The sequence below is a fragment of the Vombatus ursinus genome, unplaced genomic scaffold (assembly GCF_900497805.2).
Source record: "Vombatus ursinus unplaced genomic scaffold, bare-nosed wombat genome assembly UNPS02014799.1, whole genome shotgun sequence".
Lineage (NCBI taxonomy): Eukaryota > Metazoa > Chordata > Mammalia > Diprotodontia > Vombatidae > Vombatus > Vombatus ursinus.
Window position 1 is genome coordinate 53098189 of NW_020954577.1, and position 14908 is coordinate 53113096.

A 14908-nucleotide genomic window follows, 5' to 3' on the forward strand; every position below is an offset into this window, starting at 1 on the left:
AGTAATGGTAAGGGGCTGGAATAGAATCTATTATGCTTCAGCTAAAGTAAGAAAAAAAAGGCAGGAATAGCAATCCTGATCTCCAACAAAGCAAAAGCAAAAATAGACCTGATTAAAAGAGATAAGGAAGGAAACTATATCTTGCTAAGAGGTACCATAGACAATGAAGTAATATCAATACTAAACATATATGCACCAAGTGATATAGCATCCAAATTCTTAAAGGAGAAGTTAAGTGAGTTACAGGTTTATGACCAAATAAGAAATAGAAAGCATTATGAAATGTAAAATAGATAATTTTGATCATATTAAATTTAAAAGCTTTAGCACAAATAAAACCAATGCAACCAAGATTAGAAGGAAGGCAGAAAGGTGGGAAACAATCTTTACAGCAAGTGTCTCTGATAAGTTCTGATTTGTCAACTGTATAGAGAACTGAGTCAAATATATATGAACACAAGCCATATCCCAATTGACAAATGATCAAAGGATATGACCAGGCAATTTTCAGATGAAGAAATCAAAACTATCTATAGGCATATGAAGAAATGCTCTAAATCCTTTTGATTAGAGAAATGCAAATTACAACTCTGAGGTACCACCTTATACCTATCAGATTGGCTAATATGACAAAAAGGAAAATGATAAATGTTGGAGAGAATGTGAGAAAATTGAGGCACTAATGTTCTGTTGGTGGAGTTGTGAACTGTCCATTCTGGGGAGCAATATGGAACTATGCCCAAAGGGCAACCAAACTATGCATACCCTTAGATCCAGCAATACCACTGCTTGGTCTGTATTCGAAAGAGATCATAAAAAAAGGAAAAAAACCTATATGTGCAGAACTATTTATGGCAGCCTTTTTTTGTGGTGATAAAATAATGGAAATTGAGGGGATGCCAATCAGTTGGGGAGTGGCTGAATAAGCTGTGGTATATGAATGTAATGGAATATTATTGTGCAATAAGAAATGATGAGCATACAGATTTCAGAAAAAGCTGGAAAGACTTGTATAAACTGATTCTAAGTGAAACGAGCAGAACCAGGAAAACATTGTACACAATATCAGCAACATTGTGTGATTATCAACTATGAATGACTCAGCTCTTCTCAGCAGCACAATTGACAAATGCAAAGGACTCACAAAGGTAAATCTATCCACATCCAGATAAAGAACTGATGGACTCTGAATGCAGATCAAAGCATACTCTTTTTCACTTACTTATTCTTTTTTGTGTATTTTTTCCCTTTTGATCTGTTTCTTCTTTCACAACTATGACTAATATGGAAATATGTTTTCCATGATAGCACATATATAACCTGTATCAAATTACCTACCATTTTTGGAAGAGGGAAGGGGAGGGAGGGAGAAAAATTTGGAACTCAAAATCTTTTAAAAATGAATGCTGAAAATTGTATTGACATGTAATTGGGAAAAAATAAAATACTATTAAAAATTATACTCGCACACAGAGTAAATTAACAAGATAGTAACAGAATTACTCTTTGTGTCCCCTTCTGTAATTCTTTTTTGTTTTCTTTGGTGAAGTTTTAAAAATTGTTGATGCCCTTTTTCCCTATCACTACCCACTAATCCAACATCTCCTCTTCTTCCCCCCCGCCCCGCCAACCAAGTAGAAGCCTTCCATTTGTAACAAACATGTATAGTCAAGCAAAACAGATCAACACATTGACCGTGTCTGAAAGTGTATGTCTTACGGCACACCCTTAGCCTCTCCTCTTTCTACTTCTCTACCGACTTGTCATTGTTTGGAAGTTAGGATGGGTCCCTGCTGTGATCAGAGTTCTGAAATCCTTCAGAATCATTTTCCTCCACATTATTATGGTGATCATTGCTTAATTGGTTGTCTGGTTCTGTATTAGGTCACACGAATCAAACCAGTCTTTCCATATTTTTGAATCTATCAATTTCATCATTTCTTATGCTGCAAAAAGATAAGTAATGAACGTTTATTAAGTGTTTTCTATGTGCCATTCATATGCCACAATCTATTCTACAAGAAACCTTCCCCACCTCCTCTTATTTCTCGTCCCTTCTTTGTTGATCACTTCCTATTTACCCTGTCCGCAGTTGGTTTGTACTTTGATTTGCTTGTTGTCTCCCCCATTAGTCTACAGATTCCTTGAGGGAATTGCCTATCTTTTGCCTTTCTTTGTATCCTTAGTGTTTCACACATGGCCTGGCACACAGTAGGTGCTTAATAAAAGCTTGTTGACTGACTCTTTAGCTATTCCTCAACTGAAGGGAATTTACTTTGTTTCCAGTTCTTTGCTATATAAAAAAAAGTGCTGTTATGAGTATCCTTGGACCTATTTCTGTTCCCTTTTCCTAGTTAAGACTGATACCTATTTTCTTTGAAGAAATATATTTTTCCCAATTCAACTCAACGTGCATTTATCAAATGCCTATTTGGGAGGAGGTGTGAAGCCAAGATGGCTGAATAGAGGCAACCCAGCTGAATTCTCTCAACATTCCGCTGCAAACAACTTTAAAATAATGGCTCAAATCAAATTTTGGAGCAGCAGAGCCAACAAAAAGTCAGGATGATTCATTTTTCCAGCCTAAGAAGTCTTAGGAGGTCAGCAAGAGATGTTTGTGACACCATTGTGGAGGCCTGTCCAGAGCCCATACACATGGCAACAGCAAGGGCAAACACAACAGCTTTGGGAGATCTTAGCCCAGAGATGGCAAGGGCGTTGGACAACCGGTCAGAAAGAGATTACAGGGGACCCTTTACTGGAACTGGGTACAAGTGGCACTGAATGGTTATTCTGTTGCCCATACACAGTTCTGAGTTGTAGTTCCAGAGCAGAAGGGAGTGTTGGAGGGGAGTGGGGCACTATTCACAGTTCCAAGGCAAAGAGAGCACTAGCATTTGTGACTACTGGGGACTAGGGACCCTTCCTGGGTAAAGACCAGAGTGCAGATAAAGATGCACCAAAAATTTGTAAACCCCTGAACTAAGCCCTGAAAACAACAGTGTGAAAAAGCCTGATGCTTGGGATACCCCAAGGTGAGCAGAGCTCAAACTCATTCAAAGTCAAGAAATAGGCCAAAAAAATGAGAAAACAACAACAGAATTGGACTATAAAAAGTTACTACAGTGGCAGGGAAGACCAAGACATAAACTCAGAAGAAGATGACAATGTGAAAACAGCTACAAATAAAGAGTCAAAGAAAAATGCTAATTGGACTCAAGCCCAACAAGAATTCCTGAAGCATTGAAGAAAAAAAAATAAAGTGATAGAGGAAAAAAATTAGGGGAAAAATAAGTGATGCAAGGAAATTATGAAAAGAAAATTAGCAGCTTGGCACAAAAAAAAATTGAGGAAAATAAAAAGAGAATTGGCCTAATGATAAAAGAAAGAAAAATTCACTGAAGGAAAGTACTCCTTAAAAAGAAGACTAGGCCAAATGAGAAGGAGGTACAAAGTCTCACTGAAGAAAATAATTCCTTAAAAATTGGAATTGGTCAAGTGGAAGCTAATGATTCAATGAAACCTCAAGAAACAATAAAACAGTCAAAAGAAGGAAAAAAATTATAAGAAAATATGAAATATCTCATTGGAAAAAAACTTCTGACCCGGAAAATAGATCAAGGAGAGATAATTTAAGAATTATTGGACTATCTGAAAACTGTGATCAAAGAAAGATCCTAGACATCATGTTTCAAGAAATTATCATGGAAAACTGCCCTGATGTCTTAGATCCAGAGGGTAAAATTGAAATTGAAAGAATCCACCTATCATCTCCTGCAAGAGATCCCCAAATGAAAACTCCTAGGAGTATTGAACCCAATTCCAGAGCTCCCAGGTCAAAGAGAAAAATATTTCAAGCAGCCAGAAATAAACACTTCAAATATTGTAGGGCTACAGTCAGGATCACACAAGATTTAATGGCTTCCACATTAAAGGAGCAGAGAGCTTGGAATATGATATTCCATAAGTCAAAGAAGTGGGGCTTACAACCAAGAATACCCTGCCCAGCAAAACTGAGTATAATCCTTCAGGGTAGAAAAATGGACATTTGATGAAATACAGGACTTTCAGGCATTCCCGATGAGAAGACCAGAGCTGAATAGAAATTTTGACATTCAAACACAAGACTCAAGAGAAGCATAAAAAGGTAAACATGAAAGCATAATCATAAGGGTCTCACTAAAGTTAAACTGTTGACATGCCTATGTGGGAAGATGATACATGTAACTCCTAAGAATGTCATCATTATTAGGGCAGTTAAAAGGAGTTTACATAGACAGAGGGCATGGGTATAAGTTGACTGTGTTGGAATGATCTCTGCCCAAAAAATGAAGGGGTGAGAAAGAGGTAGTACTGGGAGAAAGAGTGGGGGTGGGAGGGAGGGGCGCACAGAAGAGCTTTTACAGTGGAGGGGAGAATGGGGGTAAGGTTCGCCCTCGTCAAGTTGGTTCAAAGAGGGAAGAATATATACACAGACACACTCAGTTGTGTATAGAAATGTAACTTACCCAGTAGGGAAATAGGAGGGGAAAGGGGTAAGAGAAAGGGGAACAATGGTGGCAACGATAAAAGGAGGGCAGATTAAGGGAGGCAGTGGTTAGAAGCAAAATAGACTTTTGAGGGAGGGACAGGATAAAAATAGGGAAGAAGAAATAGAAGAAAATCGAATGTAGGGAAATATACTGTTAGTATTCATAACTGTGAATGTGAATGAGTTGAACTCACCCATAAAACAGAAGCAGACAGTAGAATGGATTAGAAACCAGAATCCAACAGTATGTTGTTTACAAGAGACACACTTGAAACAAAAAGACACACGCAGAGTTAAAATAAAGGGCTGGAGCAGAATCTGTTGTGCTTCAGCTGAAATAAAAAAAAAAGGCAGAGCTAGCCATCATAATCTCAGACAAAGCAAAAGCATTAACAGACCTAATTAAGAGGGATAATCAGATACCATAGACAATGACATAATATCAAAACATTTTATAATCTCTGATAAGAGGTCTCATTTCTCAAATGTATACTGAGTATAGAACTGAGGCAAATTTATAAAAATAAGAGCCATTCCCCAATTGATAAGTGGTCAAAGGATATAAACAGGCAATTTTCAAAAGAAATCAAAGCTATCTGTAGTCATATGAGAAAATTCTCTAAATATTAATTAGAGAAAGCAAATTAAAACAACTCTAAGGTATCACCTTACAACTATCAGAAATGACAAGTGCTGGAGGGGATGAGGGAAAAATAGGTATACTAATGAACTACTGCTTGAGTAGTGAAACGGTCCTACCAGTGTGGAGAACAATTTGGAACAATGCCCAAAGGGCTATAAAACTATGCATATCCTTTGATGCAGCAATACCACTACTAGGTCTGTATCCCAAAGCGATAGAAGAAAAAGGACCTATACGTACAAAAATTTTTATAGCAGCCCTTTTTGTGATGGCAAAGAATTGGAAATTGAGGGGAAAGTTATCAGTTGGGGAATGGCTGAACAAGTTGTGGCATATGATTGTGATGGAGTACTCTTGTGCTGTGGGAAATGATAAGGGAGGTGGTTTCAGAAAAAAATATGACGAGACTTACATGAACTGATACAAAGTGAAGTAAGAAGAACCAGGAAATCATGTTGCACAGTAAAAGCAATGTTATAATGATGTTCAACTGTGAAACACTTGGCTACTCTGATTAATACAATGATCCAAGACAATTCCAAAGGACTCATGATGCAAAATGCTATCCACCTCCAGAGAGAGAACTGATGAACTCTTGAGTATAAATTGGAGTATAATTTTCTTTATGTGTTTTGCTTTTTTTTAAAAAAAAATATGGCTAATAGGGAAATGTTTTGCATGATTTCATATGTATAATTGAGATCATATGGCTTGCCTTCTCAGTGGATAAGGCAGGGGGTGGGAGGGTAGAAGAGAATTTGGAACTCAATATTTAAAAAGAAAAGCATACTCAAATAGTAAGTTGAAAACTATTTTAAAAGAAGCATTACCATTTAAAAAAAAAATTAAGTGCCTATTTTGTGCCCCTCTGAACGTCAGTATTTCCCATGTACATTTTTCATTTAGTTAGGTAGATATTTCTGTAGAAAAACATAAGAATTCTCATGTTTCTACTTATAAATTAACTTCATTTTGTGAATTTAATAAGGTGCTTCTCTTTTTTTCTGATTTTTATCTCTACACAGATGAATGTAGTCAACAGTTAAGGCATTTGGTTAATACCTTTGCCCATATCTCATTAGCTTTTGTTAAAAATTGAACATTTTCACTTCCAAGCTCATTTTCAAATTATTATTCATAACTCATATTTTGTACAAATAAATACAGTTTTTGAATCCATTTTTAAATAATACTCATCTTAGGTATCTTAAAGAAACTGTATTTGGCCTTGCAGCCTATTTAGCTAAACTGACTTAGTTGCTTTTTAAGAAATACCTGAACAATACTATTGAAATCTATCCAAGAAATCTGGTTTATATGGTGGGGAGAGAATGTAAAGGTTTAACGCTATTTTAAATGATGTGATTTAGTGTTGCTATTATTTCTATAATATAGTCTTGATCTTAACTAATTTCATTTCCATTTCTTTTCCCTGTTATATTTTGCTATTGATTAAATTCATTATGTTTGGAGAATTTGCTGTTGTAACCTAGTGATTCACATTTGGGGGTGGGAAGGTATATGACATTTTTGAAATATCGATAGAAAGCTCTGGCCATTGCCTGACATAGCTATAGTGGTCAGTGTAGGGATAAGTGGAAAGAACCCTGGACTTGACAGTGCTATCTCAATGTGAGTAGATACTCTGATCATTACTGGTCATGTAGTGGTCTGCAGGTCCCCCATCTTCGTGAGAATTTATTTAGACACTCTGAGGAGGCATCTATGTGGTTCCCAGAAGGTGTGGTTATACCCTTTTAAAGGTAATGCAATGAACCCCTTAACAGGGAACATGGCAGAAGCAGCTAGTGGAGCTCTAACATGCTAGAGGTTACAGAGAAAAGATTATAATTTTATGTTGGAAAACAAACAAAATGGATTTATGTTGAGACATTTTTAAAATCCCTACGTTAAAGAAGGGTGAGTAACACTACAGGCCTAGGGTGCTGGAAACCATGGCGGGTTGGAGGACAGAAGCTTTGGGCTTGTGCTAAACAAGTTGATGGAAGATTTACTAGCACCCTGAGGTTATTTTATGAAGAAAAAGTCTATATGGTGAATGGGACTTGAACATGGAGAAGTCAGATAGCCAAGCTGTTCCATTATCAAACTTATCTGTAGACTTTAGCTCCATCAATCCATGAATCTCTTACAATTGTTGTATTGAACCTGCTTGTCATTCTTCTTAGGTGTTTACAGTGATTATTAAAATATATTAAAAGAGGGAACAGGCCCTCTAACATGCTTTGCCTTCTTTTCAAAAACACTTAATCTGTCGACAGGGTAGGGTGTAAATAGAAAGTTCCTACAGGATATAAGAAAATTTGAGAAGTGAGTCAACAATACCTAGGCTTAAGCACAATTAGTTGCAATAATTAATGATAAAAATGAACCTTTCTGGAGAGGCAGCATGGGAAGATGAAGAGAGGGCTGGGTCATTTCCCATCACGTACCCTCTCTGGGCCCCAAGTTCCTCCCATGCCAAAGGGCATTGAATGAGGTGACCTCTAAGGTCTCCTCCATTTCTAACTTTGATCCTGTTGCCTGTGGCTCTGTTTTAAGAGCCAGTGCATGAAGGTGTGTTTTCTAAAGCACAGAAGTAGAGTTAGCAGTTTGTAGTACGGTCCGGGTGGCCACCTGATAGGTTCAAATCAATTGAAATTCCATTTGGGCTTTTAAAAAGGATTCTCCTACATGTTCAGTGTGAACTTAATTTGAGTATATGTGTAAAAACTGCCAGAGTGCGATGCTGTGTCCAAGCTCTGTGCCCCTATTGTGTGTGATGGTGCCAAAGTCCTGTGAATCACCAGTTGGACGAAGAGCTAGAGACCTGGTGCAGTTGATCAGCCTGCAGGCATCCAGCTTCTGTTTGGTCTCTTTTGTTTTTTCTCGTTCTGCATCTTTGTGTTGTTTGTTCGCAGCCATCATTTTGTCTTATCATCTTCAATTCTAGAGCAAGATGACAACAGTAATGACTCTGCTGACCCGGGCATCCTGGTCATACCCGAGCTTAGTGTCACAAAGGTGGCCGGAGAGAGAGCCGGGAATGGGGAAAAAAGCAAAACCCTGGGAGAGAATGATGCCCAGCATGTACAGGGCGCGCAGGAAACAGCCCCAGACCCTAGAGCCGAAAGCAAAGGCTTGCCAGAGCTCAGGAGGCAAAAGTCTGTGAGGAGAATGATGGAGGACGGACTGAGCCCGCCCAGCAGAGGGCCGCTTTAGCAGAACTCTTTCTAGCTGCCCTCCAAGGTACCCGCCCGGTGGCGAGGGCACTGCTGCATGCTGGAGAGGATTGGCACAGTCACAGACATGTTGCATGTCATCCACTAAAAATGGAAATGCATGGATTAGACTCAGCACCTTTCCCCTGAATCTTCACAGGCCTTGGAATGGTCAGATCTGTTTTAGGAGCATAAATTGTTAGGAAAAACATGGGCAGAAAATGACCAGGAAGTGATCATTTTCTGCTTTCTTTTTTCAAGAATATTACTGATCACCATTGATATGAAGGCTGTCTTTTCCAAATTATAACAGATATAATTTCAAAGTACTTGTTGAGGTATTTCCAGGGTCTACCTTCACTAATGGAGGGAAATGTAAAAACAAAAACATGACTCTGATTTTCATAGTCCAGACTGTATTTGAAATACCAAACTAGTGACGTAACCAAGCCTAAATGAGAAGGAGACTTTTCTATTTTTTCAGTCTTTAACTGATGTATTTGCTAAAAGTATAAGAATGGAGATTGGGTATTTTGAAGCTTTGATAATCGTACTCTGTGCGTTAGTGGGGGTTTTGCCCCTAGTTTTCCTCATGATATTTTTCTAATCTTTTCTAATCTTTTGCATGAATTATAGGAGATATCTTTCTCAAAATACCATGGAGTGTGATAATAGCATGCCTTTTTTGCTTCTGTGTTAAACACATCTTTAATTGCTATCATTTAAATCACATAGGAATATTCCCACAAAGTAGTAGAATAGTGTTTGTTTTGATTCGTTCTTTGAAATTTGTTCTCTTGTAGTCTGTTGCTTTAGGAATTTTTACTAAAAACACCCAAATCTAAAATGATTTTTAAAAATCAATCATCCTATGTGAATTCCTAAATGTTAATGGGTTTTTTTTTTATTGTTGTCTCTTTGTTTAGGGAATACAGATTTAACAGGCCAAGAGGAACTAATGGAGATATCTGAGGTTGATGAAGGATTTTATTCCAGAGCTGCATCTAGCACCAGCCAGGCTGCCTTATCAAACACCACCACCACCAGCAAGACCAGTTTAGGAAAGAATCCACGAAAGTCCGGAGGGAGCAGAGCTGGAGGAAAAGAAAAAGAAACCTCCGGGGAATCAGGCAGAGAGCACTCAGGTCGAAAACAAAACCCCAGAGCCCTGAGTGAGAACCTCGAGCTGCTCTCCCTGAAGAGGCTCACTCTGACCACCAGCCAGTCTCTGCCCAAGCCCGGCAGCCACAGCCTGGCCAGGACCGCCACCACCATCTTCAGCAAGTCTTTTGAACAAGTCGGTGGCAGCACTGGCACCCACAATCCTGGCGTTGCAGGCGGCGGAGGGACAGGGACAGATGCCAATAGGTTTTCTGCTTGCAGTCTGCAAGAGGAAAAGCTGATTTACATCTCTGAAAGAGCCGAGCCACAGATTCCAGTTAAACATCCACCCAATCAGCAGAGACCTCCTAGCATCAGCATCACCCTGTCCACCGATTAGCGTCTGAGACATGTCCCCCCATGAGCAGTGAATTGGGAGGTTTCCTTTCCTTTTATGTCCTTCATCCCTGTTTTTGACAAGAACTCACAGATGTCTTAAATTCTGGAAGTCAGCTGGAATGGCAAGCAATGTCTCTAGTGCAATGAGTTAAAATGTAGTTTGGCTTTCCTTAGCTGTGTTCCCTTCTCCCTGGCTCCCTCAGCTTGAGGATAGGCTTGTCGGCCCCCAAGGAAGTCGGGGTGCAGTTCTGGCTGGTTGTCTGATCACTTTGGCCACACCGTGGGTGAGGCTAATTCTTTTTGTTACTTGTATTACAACCTTCAATGTAGAGGGATGTTATTGATTGTTGATAAAAAGGTGAGGCAGTAGTGAAACTCCAGGAATTCTACCACCATTTTAGTGAGTTGGTTCTGCAAAACCATCAGTCACATGAGAAACCATGCATATGCGAGGGACAGCATTGAGGGAAATCTCAGTCGGGACCAGAGTTTGATCAGAAGCCTGGGGGCTGGGTATATTGTGTGATATCAGGGGCCACCCTCGAAGGGGAATGAAGGTCTTAGCGATAGCGAGCACCCAGCATAGAGCTGGATCCCACCTGTCTGATTGCCAATCCCTTCCTTGTATTTTCTGCTGCAGGTTGAGCAGGTAAAGCTTCTTTTCACCATTTCTTCCAAGTTGTAATAGGCCTTGGAGCTAAGGCATGATACGTGTCTCCACCTCTTCTACTTTGGAAATTCCAGTTAGTTTGATCCACTCCTTAGGAGAATGCCCTTCTGGAGATAGCTGGAAAGTCACTGTAAATCTCATAGCATTCCAGCAAAAAGAAAAGAAAAGAAAAGATATTAAATGTCAAGATAACTGTCCATTTTTACTCTTTTACAGCATTTCAGTTTCTATGCAGATAAAGGAGTTTAGATGTTAAAAGTTTTACAACTGCACAGTATCATGAAAGAAAATAAAGAATAGCAAACTCTAAAAGAACAGAAGACATTCACATGGTCATTGTCATTTAGCATTGTCATTTTTCCGGCTTTGGATCCATAAATTTAAAATCCCCACATAGGAACAAGTGGTTGCCTGGTGTTTGCTCCTGCCTCCTATAAGGACTGTTTATTTTTTAGATGGTCCTTATATTTGTTTGAACAAAATTACCAAAATAACCAGTTCCCCCCCAAAGCTTTTTACCTGCTACTCTCTAAAGCCTCTTCTAACTAATAGTAAAAGGTCATTTACATATTTCTTGCTCCCACTTTTCCCCCCTTAGATCCAAAGAAAAATAGACAATGACTTAGGATGTTTTTCTTTTTACAATCTTTCCTTAGGCATGGGTCAGAAGTATGAGAAGACCATGTGGGGGTGTCCATTAAAGTGTTGATTTACTTAAACTTGGTCAAAAGTGAATCTGTAAAAACCAAAGCACAAACCTATGACTCTTAGCTCTGAATACCGCCAAGTTGGGAATATTATCGAGATTTGTTTTCTGTAGGTTCAGGTGTTAAACTTGGAATGAGTTCTTTTGGTCTGTGGAGCAGCTAATGAGCAGAGAGGGGGTATAGGCCAGGAAAGCTCCTGGTGGTGAAGGAGGGATTTTTATCCCTCGGCAAGGAGGTCTGGATGCCATTATAAATGCGTGGCCTAGATCACTGGGGATTCCTTCTCTATTCCTATTCTGTAAGGAAAACAAAGAGTTTCAGGATTTTTTCCATCGTTGCCATGGCATTAATATTCTTAATGAATTCATGTCTTTAGTCTTAATCTCAATCAGGTTATTCCTTTTGGTGGAGTCTTACAAGGGAAGGTTATGTAGATTACAGAAGCTTTGGTAGTCAGTACCCCAGCCTACAAACTCTCAGAAAGCATTGAGTATTGAGGTGGTGCAAGTTGGGGGCCTGACATCTGTATTTTCACCCTGTCATGAAGCCTTATTTTGGTGTTAGGAATAACAGTGCACATCAGTTGCTGGGCTAATGACTAGTATTCTTTTGCCTTAGAATTCTCAGTATTTTTATTCTATTATTCTCATGGTATATCATAGAAAAATTATTTGTTAGTAAAACAGGAAAATGTTAGTGTAATTTTCTATACATTACATTTGTTTGACATTAACCTGTATCATGTAATGATACAACTGTAGCAATAAAGTAATGGATGAAAGTGCCCCAGATCTCACTGTTGGCAGGTTGACATAAAACATGACAGCTGGGCTATGGTGATCCTGACATGGGGTAATAGTTTCAGGACTGTGCCTCCTATCTTGTGCCCAGAGGAATGCTTTCTAACAACTAGGAGAGGTGCTGGCTGAGATCCTGATCTTGCGCCCTGCCACCCAGAAGGACTTAAGGACAGTTCTGGCCCCAGTCCATACAGAATATCCCTTCCCACCCTGGCACCCACCTTCCACCTCAGCATGGAGGATCCCTGAGGGTGTGAAGGTAAAGCAGTTCTCTCTCTGAGAGAATCAAGAGAACATCATGCAGTTTCTCTGAGGTGCTAGGAAGAATGGGCTCTACCTGCCACCACAGAGAACCCAGGGGTCCTGGTGGGCCAGGGCAGGCGGAAATAAGAGGAGTTTAAGCCAAGGTAGGAGACGGCTGATTCCTAGAGACTCCTCCTCTTGGAATCCTGGTTGAAGGATTTTGGAGAAGCAGTGTTTTCTTTATCGTTTTTAATTATGAAACATTCATCAGACATTACTCATTTCTTAAACATTAACTTGAAACGTTTTAAGTGAAAGGAAACATATTTGAACCAAAACAGTTAATCTCTATCCCAGTTTTAAGGGATTACATATTTGGAAAAACAAAATGAAAGCATTAGCACTGTTCGGTTTTATTAGTATCTGGAGCAGAAGACATTTTGCAGCTGTAAAGACTTAAAGTGACTGAGTATTGAGAAAGTGATGCAGTCTGATATTTTAATTTAGCAGCCAGCCTAAAGCTCCACATTGTGGAAGGGCAAGACTTTCAGAGAGATGTTCCCATTGAGAGTCTGCAAAGTTTGTATCTTCTCAGCTGCTCGGTGAAACGTTTTTCATGGCTTAGAAAGCTCAGCGTCCACGTAGAGAGGTATTTTTGTTCTGCAGTCATTTGATTGTGAAGAGAAAGTCATTTGTTGGCTTTCATGTACTCTTGCTAAAGATAGTAGTTCATAAAGAATGTGTGATGGAACCTTCCCAGACATGGGAAGAAAAAGGAGGGCAACTTCTGATTGGGACGGATTTGTTTTCCAGGCTTCCTTAGTAATATTATGTTCAATACCGTCCATTATTCATATCAGTGTTAAAAGTACATTGGGATTCCCCATTAGAGATATAAAGTATATTTTGTCTTTTTGTACTGTGTAACTCTTTTGTATTTTATAACTCCATATCTACAAATACTGTATGCACCATTGGACAGAGTGGAAAATGTGTTGTCACTTTTTTAATAGCAGAGGACCAGTCCACATACGTCGATGTGAAGTTGTTATTTTATCAGTCAGATCCGAGATCCTATTTCCTAAAAGTGCTTTCTCATGTATAGTTTCTGTTTTGTACCACTTCCCTTATTACCTTTTCTTCTGATCATGTAGTGATACTAACCTTTTCATAGTAAATGTTTCGTTTTTAATTATGTACCTAGAGTTTACATTCCTGAAAAATAAACCACAAGTTTGAATACTTTTTACGTGCTACTTACCTTTTTATGGCAGTGAAAATAAACTGGAGTTTAGTTTTCTGAAGTTTTGTATACTGTGTAAGTGTTTTCCATATAGAATGTTGCTGCTAATAAATAGGTTTTAATGAAATAAAAGTTGAAGTAAAATCTTGCTTTCAGATCATTATGAAAATCCCTATCACTGAAATTAGCTGAAGTTAAGGAAAGTAGAAACAAAGTGTGGAAGGGGATGTGGATGAGTTGAGTTCAGCATGGAGAACTAGTTCCCAGGGCTAAGCCATTCACTGGGTGGTCTTAGGGATGAGACAGGTGGCAGAACCAGTGTTCCACCCTAGTAGAGGCGTACTGCAAGGAATCCCTCTTACTGTGTCGATCAGGGCTTTGATTCAGAAAAAGGAAGTGAAATGAGTGGCCGCTGGAACATTTGCCAGTACGTGACAATGTTAAAAGCTTGACAAGTTATTTTAGAAAAACATGTATAGAATTAAGTAACGGTGCTTTCTGTCTTTACTTAATTCCTGTGCATCTTTTTTCCTTAAGAGGATTGTAAATTCTTAGAAGTTATGACTTTACATCCCCATTGCATTTGGCACAGTACTTTAAACATTGTATAGGGCTCAATGCATTCTTTTTGGGTGGTTGCAGGCAGAGGTGTGATCCAATATTTTGTAGTTTATATACAATAGAAATTCTTATAAAATGACATACTTGGACCTGGGTCTTGTGTGCTACTAACAGTAGTATTCTTATGTAGAAATGAATGTGTATATCTGGAGACAACAGGGAGCTTCTAAGTAGGCACAACAGTACTTCTTAAATAATATAGTAAAACAGTTCTTTTATAAATTACATTTTATCCAAAGAGCTAGAAGTGTTTTCATAATTATAATGTGTTTATCCTGGAAACAGCTCCCAGGAATAATTTAGTAAGGGTCATACTGGTCAGCTGAAATAGTTCTTGTAATGGCTTTAACTAACATGTTAGTTAAGAGGAATTCACCTGCGAGGATCTAACTAATCCATCTCTCCTCAAAATCCATAAATTTAGGCAGAACAGTTGTAACCTTTACATATCACTATATGCAAACCACATGTCATTTTTCCAGGCAAAAACAATGGAAGAGGTAGGGACTGAAGCTGTGTCTTTTCCTCCCCTTTCTGACTAACTCAACTTGATTTTACTTCAGAACAAAAACTATTTATCTTCCATTAAATAGTTCTACTTTAGGAATGTGGTAGGAACTATAAAAACAGAAAATATGTGTTTAAACTGCATTATAGATCTTAACTCTCTTACCTAATCATGGCCTAGAGATGATCATAAATTCTTGAAGGTTTTTCCAATAGAGCAAA

At 38.7% G+C, this 14908-nt stretch overlaps 1 protein-coding gene across 4 annotated transcripts in view; it reads left to right on the plus strand.

Moving 5' to 3' along the window:
- The window catches only part of LOC114050461 (hyccin-like), a 114483-nt gene extending 100864 nt beyond the window's left edge, over positions 1-13619 (plus strand). For 2 of the 4 annotated variants that reach the window (XM_027872171.1, XM_027872175.1), the window contains one exon: positions 9322-13619. In XM_027872171.1, coding sequence (XP_027727972.1) covers positions 9322-9896 — 575 coding nt within the window. In that variant the 3' untranslated portion in view covers positions 9897-13619. Of the gene's footprint in view, positions 1-8127; positions 8424-9321 lie in introns of all 4 variants that reach the window. The other 2 variants (XM_027872174.1, XM_027872173.1) reach the window with 2 other exon arrangements.
- The last annotated feature ends 1289 nt before the right edge of the window (positions 13620-14908 follow it).